At 35.8% G+C, this 23529-nt stretch overlaps 1 protein-coding gene and 1 long non-coding RNA gene across 3 annotated transcripts in view; one reads left to right on the top strand and one right to left on the bottom strand.

The window, feature by feature from the left end:
- LOC110786237 (preprotein translocase subunit SCY2, chloroplastic) overlaps positions 1 to 9180 on the bottom strand; it is a 28020-nt gene extending 18840 nt beyond the window's left edge. For both annotated transcript variants that reach the window (XR_008919851.1, XM_021990768.2), the window contains exons 1-6: positions 8884 to 9180; positions 7861 to 8373; positions 7375 to 7463; positions 4112 to 4191; positions 3919 to 4008; positions 3263 to 3354 (exon numbers count right to left, since the gene is read on the bottom strand). Coding sequence is in view for 1 of the 2 variants with exons in the window: in XM_021990768.2 (XP_021846460.1) it covers positions 3263 to 3354; positions 3919 to 4008; positions 4112 to 4191; positions 7375 to 7463; positions 7861 to 8373; positions 8884 to 9001 (982 nt within the window). In the remaining variant the exon portion in view is untranslated. The remainder of the gene's footprint in view (positions 1 to 3262; positions 3355 to 3918; positions 4009 to 4111; positions 4192 to 7374; positions 7464 to 7860; positions 8374 to 8883) is intronic.
- Positions 9181 to 16728: 7548 nt separating this feature from the next.
- Positions 16729 to 18995, top strand: LOC110786219 (uncharacterized). The gene is made up of 4 exons (XR_002532822.2): positions 16729 to 16750; positions 16855 to 17102; positions 17762 to 17826; positions 18785 to 18995. It is a non-coding gene; the product is annotated as an uncharacterized lncRNA (long non-coding RNA).
- The last annotated feature ends 4534 nt before the right edge of the window (positions 18996 to 23529 follow it).

Genomic DNA, 23529 nt, shown 5'->3' with positions numbered 1-23529 from the left:
TTACTATGTGTTTGTGTGATTAATGTGACTTGTTATCGCATGATTTTGACTTGAGATTCATTAGTAGTTCAGTTGCAACTCACGCATGCCGTGTATGACAAAGGCCATTCTCTTAGGAAGCCTTCAGATGAATTTAGAAACATCAGTTTCTGCCTTTCATACCCATGTTGTAGCCTTGTCCGTTTATTCTTTTAACTCCACAAATTGAGCTCTATTAGCCCCGTTGGTTACTTGTCCCGAGTCTAGCTTGGGGGAGCTTCGGTGTTCGTAATGGTTTCATTGATGTTGATTGATTGGCACACTAAGCCAATAGTTCGTGGTTCGAGGCTATGGTTGGATATGTGGTATGAAGATGGTGTATATAATTGTTGGCACTCAAGCTTGTAATAGTTAACATTATTATTTATTCCTGTACTTTCATTTATGTCATTTTATTTCGTTTCAAAAAAAACAAAAAAAAAACACAAAAAAAAATACAAAAAAAAAATAGAAAAATCAAAAATATGTTTTTCGTTTTTGTATATAGTTTGAAGGCAAGGAAAGAGGATTGAACAAAGATCATTGACATTATATTATGTTCTTCCCCTTGGTTATAACTTGGTTGATTGTTCGGGTTTCATGGTTCGAAGGAGTTGGATCTTCGGCATTATCACGCCGGCACGTATAGTTCACCTTTGCTCCCCAAGTTGGACCTTACTCTCACTTTTTCCCAAATTATATCCTACCTTTTCTTTTCACCTAGCCCCATTACAAGCTTATTATAAAGACCTCTTGATCGACATGTTTGTTTTGTGATTGAGTGAAAATTGTTTCTTGCTATTGTCATCTTACCCCATGTTGCATCATATATTTATATTCTGCAAGGTATGCGGCGACGACTAGCTTGATTGAGAACAGTTTGTGGCTAAGCTTGGTTGTTTCGATTGTGGATCATGCAGTGTATAAAAAGGAAGGCGATTGGAGCCAGCGCCTTTTATTGTCTAGGCGAGGCGATTTCGATGAGGCGCACCTAAGGCGCAGAAAGGCGCACCGAGGCGCACAAAGGCGCACTTTGAGGCGCAAAAAAGGCGCACCTACCAAGGCACACACCATTTTTTCACTTTTTTTTTTACTTTTTATTAGGGCGCCTCACTTCAATGAGGCGCACCGAGGCGCGCCTAAGGCGTTGGGAACCCCAAATCGCCTTGTTGCGCCTTGAGCCTTTTTATACATTGGGATCATGATGCTTTGTGGTTCTATCTGTATCCGAGCTAGATTTCTGTCTCAATAACTCTGTCTGATTGTTTGCTCGAGAGTTGGGTCGGTCTTACCATAGTTTAATGAAAATCATGTCTGTCACTTTTCTCTGTCTTTGGTTTAGTGTTGCTTAGGGACAAGCAACAGTCTAGCTTGGGGGAAATTGATGAATCATATTTGTATAGGGTGCATTTAGGTTGCATTTCTAGGCATTCGTGTCAATTTAGTTGCATTTAGGGTCCCATTTGCATAAGTTGTCGTTATTGTACTCTATTACGCTCCGTTTGTGTTCTCCTTAATATTTTAGGTGATTTTATGGTCATCTGGATGCTTTCGAATTTGTAGAGGTGATGTGAATGGCTATCGGATGGTTCGTGTTGAAGACGTCGTGTTCGATTGGAAAATGGAGCTTTCGGAAATGATTTGCGGAAGTTCCGGTTCACTTAGCTTGATTTATTCGGCCATCGAGGCAATTTGTTATTTTGGATGACACGGGGCTAGTTCCGATGCTCGTTATAAAGTCTTGGTAGTGTTTGAAGCATCGTCATAGCATGAGTACGTATGTTGCATAGTCGCAGTCCATAGCTTCAGCCTCGTAGGCATCATCACCTCATCATCTTCTATATGTAGCGCGTGTGGCCGCGTGTCAGTCGTAAGCATCGACGCAACAACATACCTGATCGTGCGTTGTGCCCACAGCGATGCGCATTGTGCCCACATCTAGCGCGTTGTGGCCGCACCGAGGCCACAGCACCCCGCAACAACGTCTGGCATGCTCACAGCGATGTGTTGCGCCCACAGCGCACACCTTCATCTTCGATGCGCCCACAGCCCACGCGTTGTGCCCACAACAAGATCGTTGCGCCCACATCACACTCACGCCTTGCTAAGTGAAATGCTGGCCTGCTCACAGCACAAGGCTGCGCCCACAGCGTGCCCAAGCCGACGAAGCCATCACCTTGCATACGTCTCTCTCGTCGTCGGTTTTCATTGCCACGTCATCGCTCCATCAACCAATCATTGACGACTTCTATCTTTATTTTCTCATTTATTTATTTATTTTATTTTAGAAAATAGGAAGCCTATAAATATTCAAGGGAATTATTTACTAGGGGTTATGTTATTTTTTCCCCTTAGAAATCTCAATACACGTTAATTTCGTTTTTCCTCTTTTCCATTGAACACTAGTTTTTTCAATATTGCAATCATCAATCTAAGGTAATTTCTTTTGCTCCAATTCATTCTTATTATTTTCGTTTCTTAGACTAACTTGTCATTCGATTATGAAATTCGTTCTTGTCACTTATTCCATGTTTATTAATTCAATTATGAGCGAGTAGTTTTATTCTAGGGCTAAGTAAGGGAAGCCATGTTTATACCATGATTGTTATGCATTTAAGTTTGTAAGTTTATAGATTATTGCTTGAGTAATTCCAATTGATTTGTTTTGATCGTTGATTCATGTTATTGGCCAATTTCATGGATTGATTATCTAGCTAATAGGAATTAGAATCGAAAGATCGTATTTTTAGAGGCTTAGAGCAATTGGCAATTCCAATTATGTTAGCGATCGTACTGCATATGTTGAATTGAAAGGGTTAAGACCCGACCGTAGGATTAGCATGTACTTTAATTACTCAGCTTAGTTTATTCATTTATGGATTGATTTGTGTTCTTGGATTGGTATAAACATGGTGAACCGAACAGACGCCCTAGACCTTTAATTCATCGCTAAATTCTCAATTACATTATTGCTTTAGTGTCATTAGTTAATAATATTCAAAAATCAACTTTCGTTTACTGAAATAGTTTATTAAATTGGGCAAAAACTAATAGAACTTTTCTCCTTGTGGGATTGACCCGTATTTGCTAAGTATCTGCTAACAACAGACACCGTGCAATGCGGTATCACTTTTTAATTCATCAGACACATACGACAAAATCATGCAAAGAAGTAACGCAAAAACGTATGTCAAAATCAAAATAATTTTAATGGATAGATAGATAAGTGAAGAGAAAATCATACCAAAACCAGCTTCTGAAATCTTATCACATATCCATGTCATAGTCATAGCACCACAGACCAGCAAGAGGGACGTTATCATCACATGCTTCACACTGGAAAGATAATCAATAAGAATGCGACTTAACAATGAGACACGTATTGTTATAAGCTTTAAACATATCAGCTAAAACCTGTTTGGCTGTGTCTTTCCTAGTTATGCCTTACCATCCAGCATATGTACAAAGTTCACCAGGTAAAGGGATGATCGAATAAAATAAATCTTTTTAAAAGATAAAAATGAAAGCAAGAGCCACTAAAAATGTAGCCTTTATTTAGATAAAAGAGAAAGCAAGCTTATATCCCCGGATAGTTGAAAAGTTGTTTAACATACAGATTAGTTAAAAAAATTGGAAGAGGGCGATAACATCCAATAAATCTCCCGGGAAGATAAAGAAGTAATTTTATCAAAAATAATTGGACAAAAGGACATTCAGGTATATACACAGACTAGCCCATAACAAATATTTTTCTGTTTAACATACAAAGTACAATTGGTATAATATCTAATGACCTAACTATTCAGATAAGTTAAACGCTTCAATAATTGCTAACAACCAATTCTCTAAAAAAGATTTTGAATTGGAAGTGTAGGGATCTGTATTGACTATTGAGTGTACCTATGACTGGCAGCATAGATGGAATACTGAAGTGAATGACAAGCAACTATCACAGCTTCCAATATGGCAAACCCAAGAGAGATCCACCATCTGAAATTTTATCAGGATAATAATTTTCAGCTCTTAACCATTACTAAGTCTGAACAATAAAATATCAACCAAAGACACTGAAGGACTAGCGGTGCACACACACATATAACCCTTGATCTTTTCATGGCCATCTAAACCTTCTTTTCGCAGCTTAACCAGGGCAGGAACAACATGACAAAGTATCTGCAAACAGTAGGAAAGCCTTAGGTCACTAGGAATATGAAACAAGCAGAAATTAATTAAACTAGATAGACAAACTGACAGGGCTAAGGGCCTGTTTGGCCAAGCGTCTAAAACAGTTTATGTTTCTTAGAAGCATTTTTTCAGAAACTGTTTCTAGAAACGCTTGTGAGAAACAGAAATGTTTCGCCACGAAATTATAGAAGTGTGAAACAAACCCTGTCTTACGTTGTTTGGCCCATTTTTTTTACTAATAAGAAACTTTTGCATTGTGAATGAGAGGATCAGTAATACAGCTTACTATTTAAGAATTAAGATTGTTTTTTTATTTTTCCTAGTCATTTTTATTGATTGATCCAGAGTGAATGTAGCCGGTCAAATATGCTCGTACACATATCAGAATTTGGGTTTCATATCTTTATTGATTTCATATAATAATGTCACTATTGTTCCTCATATCTCTAAAACTGATTATCAGTGGTTGATTCTTTAAGAAAACTCTTTTTTTTTAGTTGTTATTCTGTGCTGCCAAAAAATTACCAACTTTTTTGAGGTTGGGGGGAAAGAAAACAATTCATAAGCCCTATCAAGTATACTGTATTACATAGTTCCACACTAACATTTGATCAAGTACATCAGCAAAATAAATAAAATAAATAAACAAACAAAATACATCAATCTAGCAATAGCAACTATTCTAATCAGAACCTAAAAAATGAAAAAGAAAAAATTTGAGCATCTTCCCAATTGAATCCCAAACTAAAAATGTCATTAGTATAAAAGAATAAATACCCTTCTTCCTTAATGATAACTAGAAGAACAAAACCAAATTAAGGAAGAAGTTTCACCACCAAAACCTCCATCATGAACCAGAAGAAGCACCACCAAAACCTCCATCATTAACCAGAAGAAGCTACCTTCATCAACGAGCTCGGGGCAAAAACCCCTGTTTTTGGAACTGCAAGGTTAGATGTTTCAATGAATCCTTAACCTTTGTCCGGCATAATAACACGGATGTCATTAACGTTGTTGATGTTTGAGTTAAGAAAGATGCAGTTTGGGAAGAGAGAGAGAAAGGAATGGGAAGTCTGTTCTACTTGGAGTTGGAAAAGGGGCCATTTGCTACTTTCACGAGGGTATTTCACAACCAAATTTCATTAAACAATGAAAACAGTTTCCAGAGAAACTATCTGGAGAAGCTACAATTTGGTGTTTCTGTTTCTTCAGCATGTATAGACACAGTTTTGGGCTTCTAGAAAAGCTAATTCTACATTTCTACATCTTTGGCCTGTTTTTTGACTTGATGAACTACTCCAAAAGCTTGGCCAAACACTACCAAAGAATTGCAGCCGACAGATAAAGCAGAAAAGATATGAGCAAAATTTAATGAACAACTCGATCATTCTATTCAAAACATAAATAGTAAAGACTAAAGAGTGAACCAGGGAGTAAAACCATGAGCAAGTGAAAGTCCCTCTTTAATGTTAAAGAAACTGATTTTAACTCTTAAGTTCACTAGTTTTAATTCCTAAATAATTCTCATTCCCCACCATTCAATTTACTCCATTTCAATCCGAACATTTAAGGTCTTAAATCTTGATAGGTAGGGAATTGTAGAGATTTTGCATAGTGATTTAATACTCAAGTTTATTTTAGAGAGAGAGATAGATAGATAGATAGATAGATAGATAGATAGATAGATAGATAGATAGATAGATAGATAGATAGATAGATAGATAGAGTTTTCTTTTAGATAAAAGAGGGAGTTTGATGAATAGACTGCTAAAGAAGAAGGAGAAAAGGAACAGAAACGACAAAAAACAGTAAGCGCAGAAAATTTTTGGTTAGACTAGACAGATTCCGGCGAGAGGTACCTTTTCACAACAAAATCTCTTTAAAGGTAGTTTCTCGCAAAAAGTGTATTTCATAAGTAGTCCGGTGTCATTCTCATAAAAAAAATTAATATATCATGGTTTACATTTTAGCTTTCACCGATGATTAATTATCAGCCCTGTAAGATTTGTTGAACCCCTGTCCCAATATTCCTTCCACTCTTTTTTTGAAACATTTAGAAGATGTGTTACCCTTCTGCTTCTTATTTCTTCTGTATCTACCTTTAACTTGAAGTTAGTAGCATTCATTGCCAAACTACATTTCTAGAATGACAAAAACAGATGATATTTTAAACTTGCAGTACATCATGTATGTCTCACCTGAAATTGAAAAATTAATACAAGCAAGTTGCAGATCTTAAAGCCACAACATTCAAAGGACGCCAGTGCACACAGTTAAAGCAAAACATGGTCACGCTTCATGAATGGCATAAATGGGACATTTGTAGACCAGCCCCTATTCATATAGATACCTTTCCTCAACTAGATCCTATCACTGTAAAACTATCAAATATTGCAAATAATACAGATATGAGTAACATTTATCTCCATGATAAGCTCTTTCCCTAATCTCTAGCTATTCAATCAAGATTTTGCTCTCGAAAACTGTATCAGATATCTGTTGGAATTGAGATCTCATTAAACGAAAAGATATCAAATATCTGGAGTGTTCCTTTGTATATTATCCAAATTAATCGATCCACAAGGACCAAGATTGGATGTTGTTGATAGTGTTTCCATCTAACTATGGAACCTATCAAGAGGTAATTGGATTTGGCTAAACAATGTGTGGTAGGAAAATAAGGATCGGTATTTTAGCAAGGTGTGGAATGTATCATCAACTATTATTATGCTTTAACAGGTTCTAGTTTTGTTCAAGTGACAGGATTTTAGCCGATTGAAAGAATCTTCTGATCAGTGGAGAAGTCGTTCGAACTTTCAGACAGAATACTTAACAAGTGATTAAGGATAACTAGCTAAGAACACATTAGATAAGGGAGGGCACACTGAACCTTCTTAATTGTCCAAACAACAAAGGAAACTTTCAATTATTGTTGTGATTATCTACTCATCTTATTACCTACACCATCCAGATGATGAAATTTCTGCTGGTTTCAGTCACTTCAAAAATCCTAGTATTTTTCCTGTAATTGTGAATGTTGTCACTAGATGAATTTTCATCACATATCACCAGGTAAGCATATTAAAATTGTATGGAAAGGCTGTGAAGAGGAACGTGGAAAGGGGAAAAACACGGGTCCATGCATAGTTCGGGACATCGAGGAAAACTAACCTGCATAAGAATTGATGCTGCTATCTGGGGGCTAATTCCTAACTGGAAAAGAGACATCTTGAGTTCTGGACCATAATCACCGAGTTCATCTGGAATATACACAATAAGGTCACCACAAATTGACTTATTTATATTAAGAATAAAATAGAATGGCTGTCACACAAATGATGTATTTATCTCCAGGCAGCAATCATATAACAGAAATGTTATTTTCATTGCCAGCCTAATAAAATATTTCTCAAACACAAAACCTAAAGTAATGTCAGGTGGAACAGAAAACCATTGACACTAGATCCACATTAAAAGTTTCAAATTTCATCATTCAGACAGCTTTCGGCTTCTGACTAAATTACCTTGTAAATTATGTATCCGCTTTTTTTTCCATACCTTGTAAGCCATAACATAACAGTATTGGAATTACCGGAAAACCAATAATATAAAAAATGGAAGTAATAACTGCAAAAAGAGCAATGCTATCAAACATACCAGCAGCTCCCGAAACAAAGCTCAGGTAAGCTTGAGGTATCAGTCTTCTATCAAATCCAGGCACAGGGATAAAATATCCAACACGGCTAAGAACTAGCAAAGCAGCAGTAACAAACAACCTACGGCGAATCTCACTCTTAAAAAATGATTCAGCTGCCTCATTTATGACTGAGCCAAAGCGGACAAAGTTTAAAAACCTATTCTTAAATGTTTTCTTTCCAGAAGGCAAACCATCCCCAACATTTTCGACAGGATTCCATTCAACTGTGACTTCCTCATTCTCCAACTCTGACAATGATAATTCTTCAGAAAGAGGATTTACAGCCATAGCCTTTACATACTGAAACAGAAACCCACTTTGAGAAGACCGCAACGACAAGTTTCTATTCAGCTTAGAGAAAAGAGGAACACTCGACGAGATAACATGCCCCTGGCTACGCCGTAAACAAACATGAGTAGCAGTAGTAGTGGGACATATTCGGCATAGTCTAAGACTAGGAACAACATATCCACCTGTGCATTAGAGATAGAAATGAGATCATTTACATAATACATTATCAATAATAAAACCAGTGGCCTAAATAATTGCTAAAACTACAAACAAATGATACCGAAAGCAGCAGTAAGTTCTTATACTTCTTAAACTACAAACCCTGGATTTTCCTCCCTAGATATTGACAGAAGGGCGGTCCCCCGGTTAAAATTAGGTCATTTGTGATTTCCAATGAATTAACTAATTCGATTGAATATTCCACAAATTTTACAGAACCATAACCATAAAAATCCCTTTTCTAAATCATTCATATATTTGCATTAATAACAAAAGCAACAGAGAATAACAACTTAAGGTGAACTATTACAAATTCCGACAGTAAATAACCTAATGCACCATATTAAATTTGCAGTTTTCATAATCAATACGACATGAATTGAAAGAATTCATCAGCAATATGACATTATAAGCAAAATTTCTGAGGAAAAATAAACACTACAAATTCGCACAAAAATAAAATAAGAATCCACCTTTGAATTGGGTGAAATTGGTGGGAATTGGAGTGGAGTTGGAAGAGGGATTTGAATTTGAATCGAAACGGCCGCTAATTCGAAGAGGATGAAGCACAGGAAGAAATAGCTTCGACATTTATTCACTCGTTTGAGCTGCAGTGAAGCAGAAGAGTGAGAGCAGAATTGCAGAGGTTGAAGAAGAGGATGGGTGGCAGAGCTCAGAAGCACGAGCGGGAGGGGGGAAGAGCAGAGCTCCCGTGACCCGTGGGTGTAGGAAGGAAATACAACATGGGCGGATTACTCCAAATGGGAGGAGCCGTCAAATCGGGTGTGACGGTCGGGTTTGAATCGCTTGTACAATCGCACGGGTTTGGTCATGTCGAATTTTTTTAGTCATGTAAAATGTCGGGTCTGCAATCGCTAATTGCTATACCCGGGTACAGCCAGCTCTGGCTGTACCCCCGAAAAACGACGCGCTCATATTATTTGTTCATTCTTGTCGACTGTTTGTTCTTTTTTATTGTACTGTTTGTTCATTCTTATTGTGCTGTTTGCTCTTTCTTGTTGTACTGTTTGTTCTTTCATGTTGTTTTTTAAATTCATCATCAAGTTTTTATAATTGTTGTATTTTTTGTTCTTTCTTCTGGAATTTTATGTTCTTTAATTTTTTATATTGTTTGTTCTTTCTTGTTTATTTGTTTGTTTATAATAATCATATGGTTAATGTTCATAATTAAACACTTCATTAATCTTTTATTCTTTCTTTTTGTATTGTTTATTCTTTCTTGTTGTATTGTTTGTTCTTTCTTGTTGTTTTTTAAATTCATTCATCAAACTTATTGTTGTATTGTTTGTTCTTTCATGTTGGCTTTAAAATTCATCATAAAATTGTTCATAATTGTTGTATTGTTTGTTCTTTTTTGGAATTTTATGTTCTTTTTTATATTGTTTGTTCTTTTTTGTTGAATTATTTGTTCTTTCTTGTTTATTTGTTTGTTCACAATAAATATATGGTTAATGTTCATAATGAAATTGTTCACTTCATTGGTCTTTTATGTTTTTACAAGCGCCTATATTGTTTATTTCCAAATAAATAAATAAATGTTCATTTCCAAAATAGTAAATGTTCATTCCAAATAAATAAATAAATGTTCATTTCCGAAATAGTAAATGTTCATTTCCGAAATAGTAAATGTTCATTTGTGTAGTTTATTTCCAAATAAATAAATAAATGTTCATTTCCAAAATAGTAAATGTTCATTCCAAATAAATAAATAAATGTTCATTTCCGAAATAGTAAATGTTCATTTTTGTACCAGTATTTGTTCTTTCTTGTTGTATTGTTTGTTCTTTCATGTTGGTTTTAAAATTCATCATAAAATTGTTCATAATTGTTGTATTGGTTGTTCTTTTTTCTGGAATTTTATGTTATTTTTTTACTCCGTATATTGTTTGTTCTTTTTTGTTGAATTATTTGTTCTTTCTTGTTTATTTGTTTGTTCACAATAAATATATGGTTAATGTTCATAATGAAATTGTTCACTTCATTGGTCTTTTATATTTTTAAAAGCGCCTATATTGTTTATTTCCAAATAAATAAATAAATGTTCATTTCCAAAATAGTAAATGTTCATTCCAAATAAATAAATAAATGTTCATTTCCGGAATAGTAAATTTTCATTTTTGTAGTTTATTTCCAAATAAATAAATAAATATTCATTTCCAAAATAGTAATCCAAATAAATAAATAAATGTTCGTTTCCGAAATAGTAAATGTTCATTTTTGTACCAGTATATTAATGTTCATTTTAAACAACACAAAACGACATCGTTTTGGATGGGGGTACAGCCAGCTCTGGCTGTACCCGGGTATAGCCAAAAATTTGCGGTCGGGTCTGTATTAGATCTGATCAAACGGCGGGCCGGGTAGGGTTCGGGCCGGATCTGTGCATAAAAATCCGTCGTGTATATCGGGCCGGACCAGGCCAAAAAATTGTACCTAACCCGTCATTTTCGGGCCTAAAATACCGGGCTTTCGGGCCAAATTTATAACTAAAAAGTGTATTTTTGTGTTTCACAAACCCGCCCAAAAAAATTAGATTTTCGGGCCGGGCCGGGTCGGGCCGCCGTGAAAATTTCGGCCCGGGCGGGCCGGGCTTGTCATGGTCAGGTCTAGTCTGTATTATTGGGATCATTTTAAATCGGATTGGTTCAACCAAGATTTGGATGACATCAAATTTTTATCACTGGTTGTTGCGGTCATGATGGTTGGCTGTTTCATTTGGTAATTGGTTGTTAGCGGCAATGATGGGTGGATGTTTCATTTAGCTTGTTTGATGATGAATTAAAAAGTGATACCGCAAGTACACGGCGTTCGTTGTTAGCAGATACATAGCAAATACGGGTCGATCCTACTGGGAGACAAGTTCTATTAGTTTTTGCCCAATTATATGAACTATTTCAATAAACGAAAGTTGATTTTGGTTTATAAACTAATGACACTAAAGCAATAATATAAATGTTGAATTTATCAATGAATTAAAGGTCTCGGGCATACGTTCGGTCCACCATGCTTATACCAATCCAAGAACACAAATCAATCCAGAAATGAATAAACTGGGCCGAGTAATTAAAGTACATGTCAATCCTATGGTCGGGTCTTAACACTTTCAATCCAACATATGCAGTACGATCGCTAACATAATCAGAATTGCCAATTGCACCAAGCCTCTAAAAATACGATCTTTCGATTCTAATTTCTATTAGCTAGATAATCAATCCACGATATTGGCCAATTACATGAATCAACAATTAAAACAAATCAATTGGAATTACTCAAGCAATAATCTATTAATTTACAAACTTTAATGCATAACAATAATGGTATAAACATAGGCGTCCCTTACTTAGCCCTAGATAATGACTACTCGCTCATAATTGAATTAATAAACATGGAAGAAATAATGAACATGAATTTCATAATCAAATGACAAATTAATCTAGGGAACGAAAATAATAAGAATGAATTAAAGCAAAAGAAATTATGAAATTACCTCTACATTGATGAATGAAAGAAATAATAAGGAACTATCGTTCAACAATGGAAGAGAGAAAAAATAAAAACTAAGCGAGTATTGGGAATTCTAAGGAAAATAAAAACATGAGGGAAATAAATTCCCTTAAGTATTTATGTTTTATATTTTCTAACATAAAACAAATAAATAAATAAGAAAATAAAAAATAGATGTTGTCAATGGTTGGTTGATGGAACGATGACGTGGAAATGAAACACGTGGACGACCGAACCGCCTAGACCACGCACAAGAGTTGGTGAGGCATGGCAGCGAGGGATCTGTAGGAAGGCGAGGCAGCAAGGGATCTCGCGCACCGTCCCTCGCTGGCCTGGTGAAGTGCATAGAAAAGAAAAGCAGCGAGGCAGCGAGGGATCTCGCACACCATCCCTCGCTGGCCTAGTGAAGTGCATAGCAAAACAAATCAACGAAGCATAGAGGCAGCGAGGGATCTCGCGCACCATCCCTCGTTGGCCTGGTGAAGTGTATAGCAAGACAAAGCAAAACAGCGAGGCAACGAAGGAGCTAGCGAGCCATCCCTCGTTGTCCTAGTGAGGTGCATATCAAGCAACAATGAAGCAACGACGCACAACGAGAGATGCAGCGAGCCAACCAGGGATCTTGCGAGCCAACTAGGGATGCATCGACTCTATGCACAAGCGATACATCGTTCTGGATTGACATAATCGTTCCCGAAAAGATCAATTCTCCGATCAAACACTTCGTCTTTGACTCAAACCATCTAGTGATCATTCGATTCACCACCAAACACTTCAAAAGCATCCAAATGATTGTAAAAGCACCTGAAATATCAAGGAAAACACAAGCGGAGCGTAATAGAGTACAATTATGACTTTAAATGCAACTATTATGAGACAAATGCCTAGAAATGCAACCTAAATGAGCCTAAAATACTCTATACAAATATGATTCATCAAATTCCCCCAAGTTAGATTGTTGCTTGTCCCCAAGAAACACTAAACCGGAGACAGAGAAATGAGACGCACATGACTTTCATTGAACCTGAACAAGACCTACTCAACTCTCGAGCAAACGATCAAATAAAGTTATTGAGACAGAAATCTAGCTCGGATACAAATAGAACCACAGAGCATCATGATCCACAATTGAAACAACCAAGCTTAGCCACAAACTATGAAAGAAATAATGCCCTTGGTCCAAGTATGCATTTAATGTTAAGTCTAATAAATGCGGTTCAGTATTAATTGACAGGTTAATAAATTCAGTGAGATCAAGTGAGCTGAATGCCTAGCTAGAGGCCACTTCAGTTCAAGTGGAATTAATGATATTAATCCACAGCTTACTCTTGACTGAACCCGTAGGGTCACACAAATAGTACGTAAATGGATCAAGTATTTAATAGCATTAAATACTCCATCTATGGATATTCGGAATCGACGGATCTTGGTTACAGTGGGAGCTGAGATCGTCAAAGGCAAGAAATGAATACTCCGGAAACGATGATATTGCCAGAAACGGAAATATGGATCGTATCGGAAATATAAATATTATCCAAGTCGTAGATGTTGCCGGAAACGGAAACATGGTACGTATCGGAAAATATTATCAGAAATGGAAATATTGCCGGAATCGGGAATATTAATGGAAACGGAAATATTGTCAGAATCGGAAATATTATCGGAATCGAAAAATAATTCCGGAAACGGAAATATTAAATATTTGTTCGAAACAGAAATTAATTCCGGAATCGAAAATATTAAATATTTTCGGAAATAAATTCCGGAATCGGGAATTTAATCGGAAGCGCGTCGTACGAATTAGCATCGGACGAGACTTGCTAGACGAAGGCCCAACACGAAGCCAAACCCACGCCCAGCAAGCCAAGCGCCCAAACACACGCTGCCAAACCTCGCCAGGCCCAGCAAGGCATGGCGCGCGCGCGCGCGGGCTGATGCTCGTGGGCTGCGAGCAGCGCCTGCTCGTGTGGGCCGCAAGGCCTGCGCGGGTTTGTGCGATGCTCGTGCTCGTGCAACGTTTGTGTTTCAATACAAATCCTAAAGCTAATGGAATTTGTTCTATGATTAAATCCTAATCCTAATAAAGATAGAATTTGTTTAATAGAGTTTTAATAAGATTCTAATTAAACAAATTGGTATCCTAATAGGATTCCAAGTCCTTTTCCATAACTCTATAAATAGGTACCTAGGGTCACAATTTATTGAGACACAATTTCAAGTATTCAAACAATAAAAAGCTAAGATTTTTAAGTAGAAAAATCAGCCATATTCTTGCCCTATTGGCCGAAAATTCTAAGTACCTTAAGGGCGATTCTAGTTGGTCAAGCTTAAGGCGGATCTGGACGTGCTGTGGACTATCTACGGAGGGACGACACTTGGAGTCCTAAAGACTTGTTCTTGTTCGGTTCGGGCGCAGCTAGGGAGGGCACGCTACAAAGTGTATGCATCTGAATTATGCTAAATGATTATGTGTTAATAATATGTTTCCTAGCTTTATGGTTTTTCAGCATGATTTATGTTTATTCATATGTATCATAACCTAACAGTGGTATCACGAGCCTCTTATTATTTACATAATCTAAATTGCATGACATGGTTAAATTTTACAAATTTGCAAAGAATTAAAAGGGGTGATTAATTTTCGTAATTGTTAATTAATTGCAAATTGCGTTTATTTAATTATATGTACGCAGTTTTTCGGCAGTTTCTTCGTTACTCATCCAAAACGAGTGTGTGTCAATTCCGCATGTAAAAGGCATTCTAAAATTTTGACAATAATATTACTTTTCGGCCGAACCCAGAATTCCCAAATTCGAAGCCTAACTATGACTTTTCGGAAGTTTTAGTTTTTCGAACGCAAAACTTTGTAAATTTAAGATGTTAAATTGAATATTTGCGATTCTTGTTGATAAATCTTGAGTTTTTGATTGACCTATAGTATATGTTTAACAAATTTTAATGCCTAGACTTGTTAATTATACAACCTAATTTGTAATTATGATTCATTTGTTGAAATTCGAATAATTTAGAATTGATTTGTTTTTCATAATTAATTAATAATTTAATTAGGTATCCATGATTAAAATCCACCATAAAAATTGTTAATTTATGTGAAATTTTAAATTTTTATGACCTAGACTTGAATCCATGTTAATCGGAAATTAATTGATTAATAAATTTTCGATTTTTCGCCCTAAAATTATGAAATTAATATGATTTATTAATTTGTCGTTAATTTTAAATTAAAAATTTTAAATTTTATGAAAACGCTCATAAATGTTGCACACACAAAGCAAAGGAAACTACATGTAACCCTTAAGGGGTGTTGTATAGTGCGAGCGCGCGACGACGAGCAAGGGAGCTCGTCGCCCGTGCGGTACAAATGCAGCGAGCAACCAAGGCATGGCACGCGCACGAGGCAAGGGAGCCTGGGCGTGTGTGCTGTGTGCTATGGGCGAAGGGCGATGGGCGTGGCACATGACGAGGCGCGCGCGCGAGGGCGAGAGCTGGGTCGCCCAGCGATCGTTGCTCTACGCACCAACGAGCGCTGCCTCGCCACGAGGGCTTGCTTGCGCCTAGCGAGCGAGCACTCCTTCGGTAGATGCTGCGATGCATGCGGGCGAGCAGGCTGCGCGCAAGCGTGGCTTGGCTTGCTGCGTTTGCCATGGCTGCTGCTGCGATGTGACATGGGCGTGCGATCGGTCGTGCACTCGATGGGGCTTGGGCGCAAGTCCAAGTGCTCGTCGTGTTACGATTGAGTCGTTTTGAATTTTAATTTGAAATTTTCAGTTCGAAATAATTTTATTTAATTTTAAACTTAATAATTTAAATTGTTTTCTTGGATTTTAATTTTGAATATTATAATTATTATAAATTTTAATTTATACTAATTATTTTACTAAAATTAAACCTTGAATTAATTTAAATTCGTTTAAATCAACTGAAAAATAAATTAAACTAAATGGATTCGATTATAATTTTATATGAGCTTTAAATTTTAATTAAACTTGTATGTTTCCGGTTAGACTAGAAATACATTTTTATGTTTAAAATTAGTAGAGCATATAAAGTTATTGGTTTAAGTGGGAGCATTTTTAGTCATAAACTCTTGATTAGGTCTACAAATCCTTTAAGGTTAAACAACTTGATTAGAATTAATAAGGACTGAATAATTGGTAGATTATTGGTGCTCTTGATTAATTGCTGCAAATATTTATGTGATGCATACAATGTGTTTTACTAACCAGCTATGTGGGCCATTCATGATAATGAATGGGTGAATGGTATATATTGTATATGTAATCCCCCGTAAATTTATAAATTTTGTTAATATATTTTAACGTATATTATTTATATTTAAATAGAATTCATGAATTTTAGTAATAAATATATAATTAACGTATATTTATTTTATTTTATTTACGTTTTAAATAAATATTATAACGATTTATGAAATTGAAAATAATTTTAGAATTTTAAGTTAAAACGAATTCGAATTACGAAATTCCGTTCGATTGAAATTAGGAAGCAATCCTAACCATTTTGGATTCAACAACCCAAAGCCTACTCCTAGCCCAATTGGGTAAAGCCCAAACCATTAAAACCCAAAAAGGAACCCAAACCCTTACCCAAAACTGATTTACGTGAAAAACAAAAGCAAGAAAACAAAACCCTCCTCTCCCTCATTCAAATTCACGTGGACTCAAACCCTCCTCCCTCACTGCCGTTTTTCTCTCCTCCCTTCACGACCGTCGCCGTCGCGCCGCCGCCTCACCACCGTCGGACTCTTTTCCGTCGTCCGCAGCCTTACCGCCGGTAATTCCTCTTCTCCTTCTCTCTCTTTCGTTCTCCTAAACTCTTTGATTTCAGTTTCTTGCACACCAATTAATCGGTGTTGCTGTATTTTTGTTTTCGCTCAGCCGCCGCACCACCGCAGCGTCGCCGCCCAGCCTCCATCGCTGCGCCGCCGCGTTCTTCGCCACACCAACACCCTCCTTGTTCTCCTTCCTGCTCGCCGGAACTCCCCTTCGTTCTTCCTATTCCGCAAGCAGAATTCAGTCGCAGCTACCACCGCTGACCCACCAGCCAGCGCGCCCCGCCACCGTCGACTGTGCCCTTCTGCCGCCGTCTCTGACCGCCGGCCAGCCACTCTTCATTCTCTCTTTTGGTTAATTTCTTAAACCCTAAGTTATTTAAATGTTTTAATTAAGTTTATTAATTTGAATTTATGTTTCTTGAATTAAATTATTAATCTTTATAGTTAAATTATAATTTTCAGATTTGGTGTTGATGTTATAAATTAATTATTTTCAGTTTTGGTTGATTAATGTATAAGTTAGGGTTTTAATTAGTTTAGTGATTTAATTCATGTTTATTGAATGTAAATTATAAGTTATTATGATTAAATTATATTTTCAGATTATATATTATGTTTAAATAATAAATCTAATTTTCAGATTATGCGATTGCATCGAAATAATGAATTTTAATTATTAAAGCATGAATTTTTAAGGTTTTAATAGTTTTAAAATCATGGTATGATGTTTATGAATTATTAAGGTTATCGTTTTTATGATTTTAAGCATATTAATTATGGTTTGGCGAAGTTTTAAACTATTTTATATTGCTGGAATTTTAAAAAAGAGATGCTTTATTGGAGTTTAAGATAATTGGTGATCATTAGTGTAGTAATCTATGTTAGGGGGCTTAGTAGCTAAGTGTTGTCACTGGGGAACGTTCTAAATATGTTTAGGATGTTTTTAGAGTACGTTAGTGTTGCTGTAAATTATTAGAAATTGATTGGGGAATTTTATTGGTTGTTTTTAGGCGGAGAATTCTTTGTGGGCGACTTTTGAATTCGTTAAAGTGGCCTATCAGTTTGTTTACACAAGGTACGTACATACCGTGTGCTTGGATGTGTGTTGTATTGAGAATATGATGAATATATTTATGAACTTGTTTATGTTGGAATTTCATGTTCAATGTCGTTGAATTAATGCGTTGAGCATAGAACTTTATTTATAAGAATTGAATCATGTTATCATGGAATATTGATGCAAGCATGTTGGTTTTGTGGAACTTTATATTATTTAATATTGGTTTAGATCTTTATTGATCGTTGTTCCTCTTTAGATTTTCACTACTTTATAAGGGCCGAGGACCTTGGTAGTTGAACCTTATACCTAATAAAGGTTTTTAAATATGGATAAAGGAAGGATTAAAATAGTTGGAATTGGCTCTTGGTTGAATGTTGTGATCACTGGTTTAATTCAAAGATAAAAGAAGTTGTGTTTACTTGTTGAATATAATATTTATGTTTGATGAGTCATAACCAAGTATTAAAAGTTAAGTCATGTAAAGTGAAAATGAGTAGCAATAGCTTTAGATTGTGCACGTCTAAAGTGACGGACAATCAGGAGTTGGGGTCATGGGTAGCCTATGGCTTTTTCTGGGGCCGGATTGATCACCGGTTCTATTTTTATTTAAAAGTCCCTCGATATCGCAGGTCATTGGGGTTTACGGAGTCGCGCCCGTACCTCGTCTTCCTTAGTGAAGAAGAAGAAGTTTCTAGTAGACAACTCAGTCCATTGACTATTTCAATTAAAATAATGTTAATGATACAAAGGTCTAGTTCAGTCAAATATAGTCTTCAAGTCAATATATCTTGATTATCCTTGCTTATGTTTTATTTAGTACCATGTTAGGATTGTTCGTTTAATATAATCATGTTAGGATTATTATTGATTTAGTATGTAGTACTCAGCTTTGCTGATTACGTGCTTTTGCTTGTGCATGTTGATCATGGCTATGCCTTATTGATCCTGTGATGACCCAATCTTTGGTGAGCAGTCTCTAAGGATCAATAAGCATTGTCCATCTGCAGGTTTGAAGATGTTGCATCATTGGGATCGGGAATAGAGAGCTTGTATTTAGTTTTGATTTGCTAAGTTAACTTGGGTTTGTTAATTGGGACTTTAAACTTGTCGTACTATTTATATTTCCTTATTTTCGTTGGATGATTTTTGGGATTAAACCTGTAATCGATTATTTATAAACCTAAAGTTAGTTATATGTTTTCCGCTGCAAAATTCTGAATAAGCCGTTACGTTTTCACACGGGCGATAATGCCTTGATAATTCTCTACGTTTTATATTAAAATGTTGTTTTAGAAAAGAGAGAATTGTCGGGGTGTTATAGTATATGTACTGTTTTGCAGGTTATGAAGTGACTAGTATGGCCCAAATAGGATAGAAAATATGGTCTGCGTACCATTAATTTGAATGTAATTGGTCTAATGCACCAAAGTTTGTTTTTCAATTCAAATACGGTCTGCGTACCATCAAATAGTTGTAATTAGTTTAATTATTGCTGATCCTATTTGAAGAAAATGGCGCCTCCCACGGTGAAATTCAAGACGGAGTTTCCAATCCATTTTCAAGACGGACTTTGAAGTTGAAGCTTCAAGATGAAGTCGGGCCATACTAGATCACATTTATCTTATGCATGCTTTAAGTTATTTATTGCTGTTAAATATGTCTTAATTATGCATGAGATTGTGGCTTGATTATGTTGCATGATTAAGGATTTTAGTTCACTTAAAATCTAACCAACATAGTAAGAGCCTTAAGTTCCAAAGTTTAAAAATTGAGTTAAAAGGTGCCATGCCAAAATAACACTTACTTGGATAACCTTTACATCAATCTAGTAATAGTTTTACGCTCAGCGAGGTGTTACTTATTGATCCTAAAGGGGTAAGGTACACAAATAATTGTGAGTACATGTTAGTTTTGGTGAAACTCAACGATATAAGTAAGGAGTCCTTTTATGTCGTGGAAAATTCGATAGGTTTACCTAATAAGTTCTTAGACGTACCTATCAACCAAGAGTAGTTTCTAGGCTATTAGCAAAAGGCTTTTGCTTACCTGAAATATTTTAGAATTGAGTCAAAATACATAATGTGCTTAATTCTTCAATGATTTAAGGATCTTGGAATCATTTTATTCACACCTGCCGGAACAATAAATTCGAATAAAATGCTAATAACTTGTTTGAATTGCATGATTGCTTTAATTTTCAAGTTATTACTCATGATAAATGTTTAGACTTTGCATGCTTCAATGTATGTTTTAATTATTGTTTATAATTAAATATCTTGCACTGCAGTAAATCCTTTTAGAAAGGTAACAGTAAATTTCCTCGATTGGTAGTGAATCCAAGAACGATTCACGGAAATGAGAGAAAAATGAGCAATTTAAAATGTACGTTTCTTTTAGCGACTTTTATGGTTGTTTTCGAGTATCAAAATCGAATGGCAAACCGATTGGTGCTTGTGAATTCAAAATACAATGTAGTTTTGAGATCATAAAGCATTGAGTTTAAACGCTCAGCTTTACCAATGGTTAATAACCTAATCCATTTAATTCTCGAATGAGTCTAGTCCCTAGACATTCGTATAGATCGATGCTTAGAGAAATTTAGAAGCTTCTGGTAAGATCATCTAGTTGAAGCAAATATTCAACATAAATAAAATGGTAAGAACTTTGTTGGAGTGACATTGGACATGTCTAAACAAAGTATAAAAGTCAACACTAAAGAATTCAATTTTTAAGGCTATTAGAAAGGGTACAAGAAATAGGAAAAACAAGGAACAAGTGAAAGGAACCTACAATTCCGTTTTCTACCTATAAGTTTATGTTTAAAGAGAAGTGACCTAGCAATCAAACTTCCTTGGTATCATATACCGCTTGAGGTTCTTACTTCGGTAATAACTCAAATAATGGAAGTTAGGCTACACTAATGGCCTACAAGTGGGAAATGAAGCATGGCAATGCTACATTAGTTGTAGGGTCATCTAGTTTGTTTTAAGACCTCTCAAGGCTGGAACTTAATGGCTATTTTGTTCCAAAATCAGCATACCTAAATTTCTGTTTTCAAACACAAAAAGACTCACATTCAGAAAGACAAAAACAATGTTTGTCTGTTTATTTGAATGAAATGGTCATTTACGGGTTGAGTCAATATGCTTGATTAAAACAAACAACTCTTTAACAATAAGAACTTTACTAGGTTCAAATCAATCTCTTGATTTGAGTTCCACTAATCTTTGGCATTGTTGCTTAGACCATATCAACAAGTTAACATTCATAAGCTCTATTTCGATGGACTTTTGAAAGTTGATTGATTTCTAGATCAATTCAAGACAAGCTAGTTGAAAGTAACAAATGATATAAACTATTGTTAGAACGCCTAGACAATAGAGTTCAAAGCTAAAGAAAGATTTTATGGCTTTATTATTTCACACAGATTTGAGTGAATATAGGTTTATTTACTCAATGTGATATAAGTTTGAATCTGTTTGGCTAGTTCAAAGATTCAGAAGTATAAATCCCACTTGGCAAGAAATCATAAAGATCTAGGTTAGATCATGTTATTGATTACTTATACCAAGAATGATCATCAATGATTGTGTGTTGTAATTTCACGATCTAGCTCCATAAGATATGGCATATCTAAGTTGGAATTATCGAAGTCAATTAGTACTTGATTCGATCAATGATGAATCATAAAGACTTTTCCTATAATTTCTAAAAATGCTCAACTACCACCAAACTAAACCAAATTCGTCAAAGCTATTGAAAAGTAATTTTAGAATATCTTTTCATAATATATATCTAAGGAGTTGCAAAACTCAGTGGGAGCTTAGTGTTTGTTATTCAACAAACTAAGGCCCAAGAATAGATATATGTTTCATTGTGATTTATTCAAATGAGACACAAGGGTATTGTTTCTACCACGAATTTTTGAGAACATAATCACTACTACAAAACATGCTATATTTGGACGCCATATCCTCGACGCAAGCAGTAGCGCGTCAGGGGCCAAAAAAAAATTCCGTGTTTTTTGGACGCCTGTTGGCGTCGATATTTCCTTGGCTACGTACAACGTCCATAGTACATGTGCACATCGTCCAAAAATCACGTGCCCTGTACATAAGCCCGCTGAAAATTTCAGATCTTCTAATTCCATGTTAACCGCCCAACTCGACCCACTACTACCACTCTCCCAACAGAAACCCTAAACTGATCGATTTAAACTCAGCAAAATTCAATTCAATCTTCTCGTCAATTCACCACCTCTTCGCCAATTCCTTCAGGTTCGTCACCTCCTACGTTTCTGGTTTCTGGTTTCTGGTTTCTTTTGCTTTTGTTTTTTCTTTCTTCTCTTTTGCTCAATCTGATAATTTTATTTTTTTTTATTAAATTCTTTACCTTTCTCATGGTTTCCACGAGTCACAGTTGCGGAGAACACCATTAGAGCTTCTTCAATTCACATTCGATTTCGTGGCTTTGTGTTGGAATTTTCGAGGTACCCCATAAACGACTAATACATGTTATCTTGTCCATTCGTGTTTTCCTTTTTTTCAATTCTCTTTGATATTTTCAGTTTGATTGCTATGTGATTATGTAGAATTTTCGTGTTTGATTGCTATGTGATTGATATTTTCAATTCTCTTTTATATTATGCAATTGTCTAGGCTGGTAGTAGTTGTTCTAGTGTTATGTAGTTCTTGGTGGAGCAGGACTAGGTGAAGGTGGTGGGTCGGGTATATTTTGCGGCTGAGGGATTAGAATTGATGCCATAAAAGCTAGCAACACTGTCAACAGGAAACACACCTTGAGTTATAAAACACGCTTCTGAAGGAGAATTTATTATTTAGGGATAAGACTATGTTTATGTAATACCCCATATTTTTTTAAACTTGATTAATTATGCTAATTATTTTAATTAGCCTTTCTAATTAAGCTTTAATCTTATTAATGAATATTTTATTTTGAAAATTTTAAATGTCTTAATGATAAATATTATTTTTAGATTTTATGATTAATTAAGGAATTATTTTAATTTTTTATTTTTTAATTTTTTATTTAGATATTTGATTTTTCAGCAAAAAGGATAAAAATCTGAAAATTTCCTAATTACCAAAATGCCCTCATGTATTCACAGAATTGGAAAACCAGGTTCTTGAACCCCTTTCTTCTCTTCCTTCCGTGTCACCATTTCAATGAAACTCAAACCCATGACTTTCCATGTGTCTCTACTATAATTAATTCTCTTGCTAATTCATCAAACCTATGTACCTAAAACTAGAGTAGCTAATCTTAATCACCAATTCCATTGCTCAAATTCTTACACTTGTTAATACAATCTTGCTGAGTTGTTGCATCCAGAGAACACCATTGCTCCTATAAATAGCTGTTAATTCATCCCCAAATGCAACACAAATCAGATTAACCATCCATTGAAATTTTCACCATTCAAAATCCATCAAAATTACCCACCTTCCCTGTAATTTCTCACCTTCGAACCACCACCATTACCCACCACTGCCGCCCAATTCCACCGGAAACCACCACCATTGACCACCCAATCACCTCCTGCTCATCTATCACCACCACCGTAGCTCGTACTCGCCTCCCTCCTGCTCCTCCGTTTACCTACGCGCGGCTTCGCTCCTCTGCATCTCTCGCTCCTCCGCGTAAGCTCGACCATCAGCCCCAGCAGCACCTCCTTCCGGTGTGCCATTGTCGCCCAAA

The sequence above is a fragment of the Spinacia oleracea genome, chromosome 4, assembly GCF_020520425.1.
Source record: "Spinacia oleracea cultivar Varoflay chromosome 4, BTI_SOV_V1, whole genome shotgun sequence".
In the NCBI taxonomy this organism is placed as follows: domain Eukaryota; kingdom Viridiplantae; phylum Streptophyta; class Magnoliopsida; order Caryophyllales; family Amaranthaceae; genus Spinacia; species Spinacia oleracea.
The sequence above is the reverse complement of the archived record's forward strand: the minus strand, read 5'-3'. Positions and strand labels throughout refer to the sequence as shown.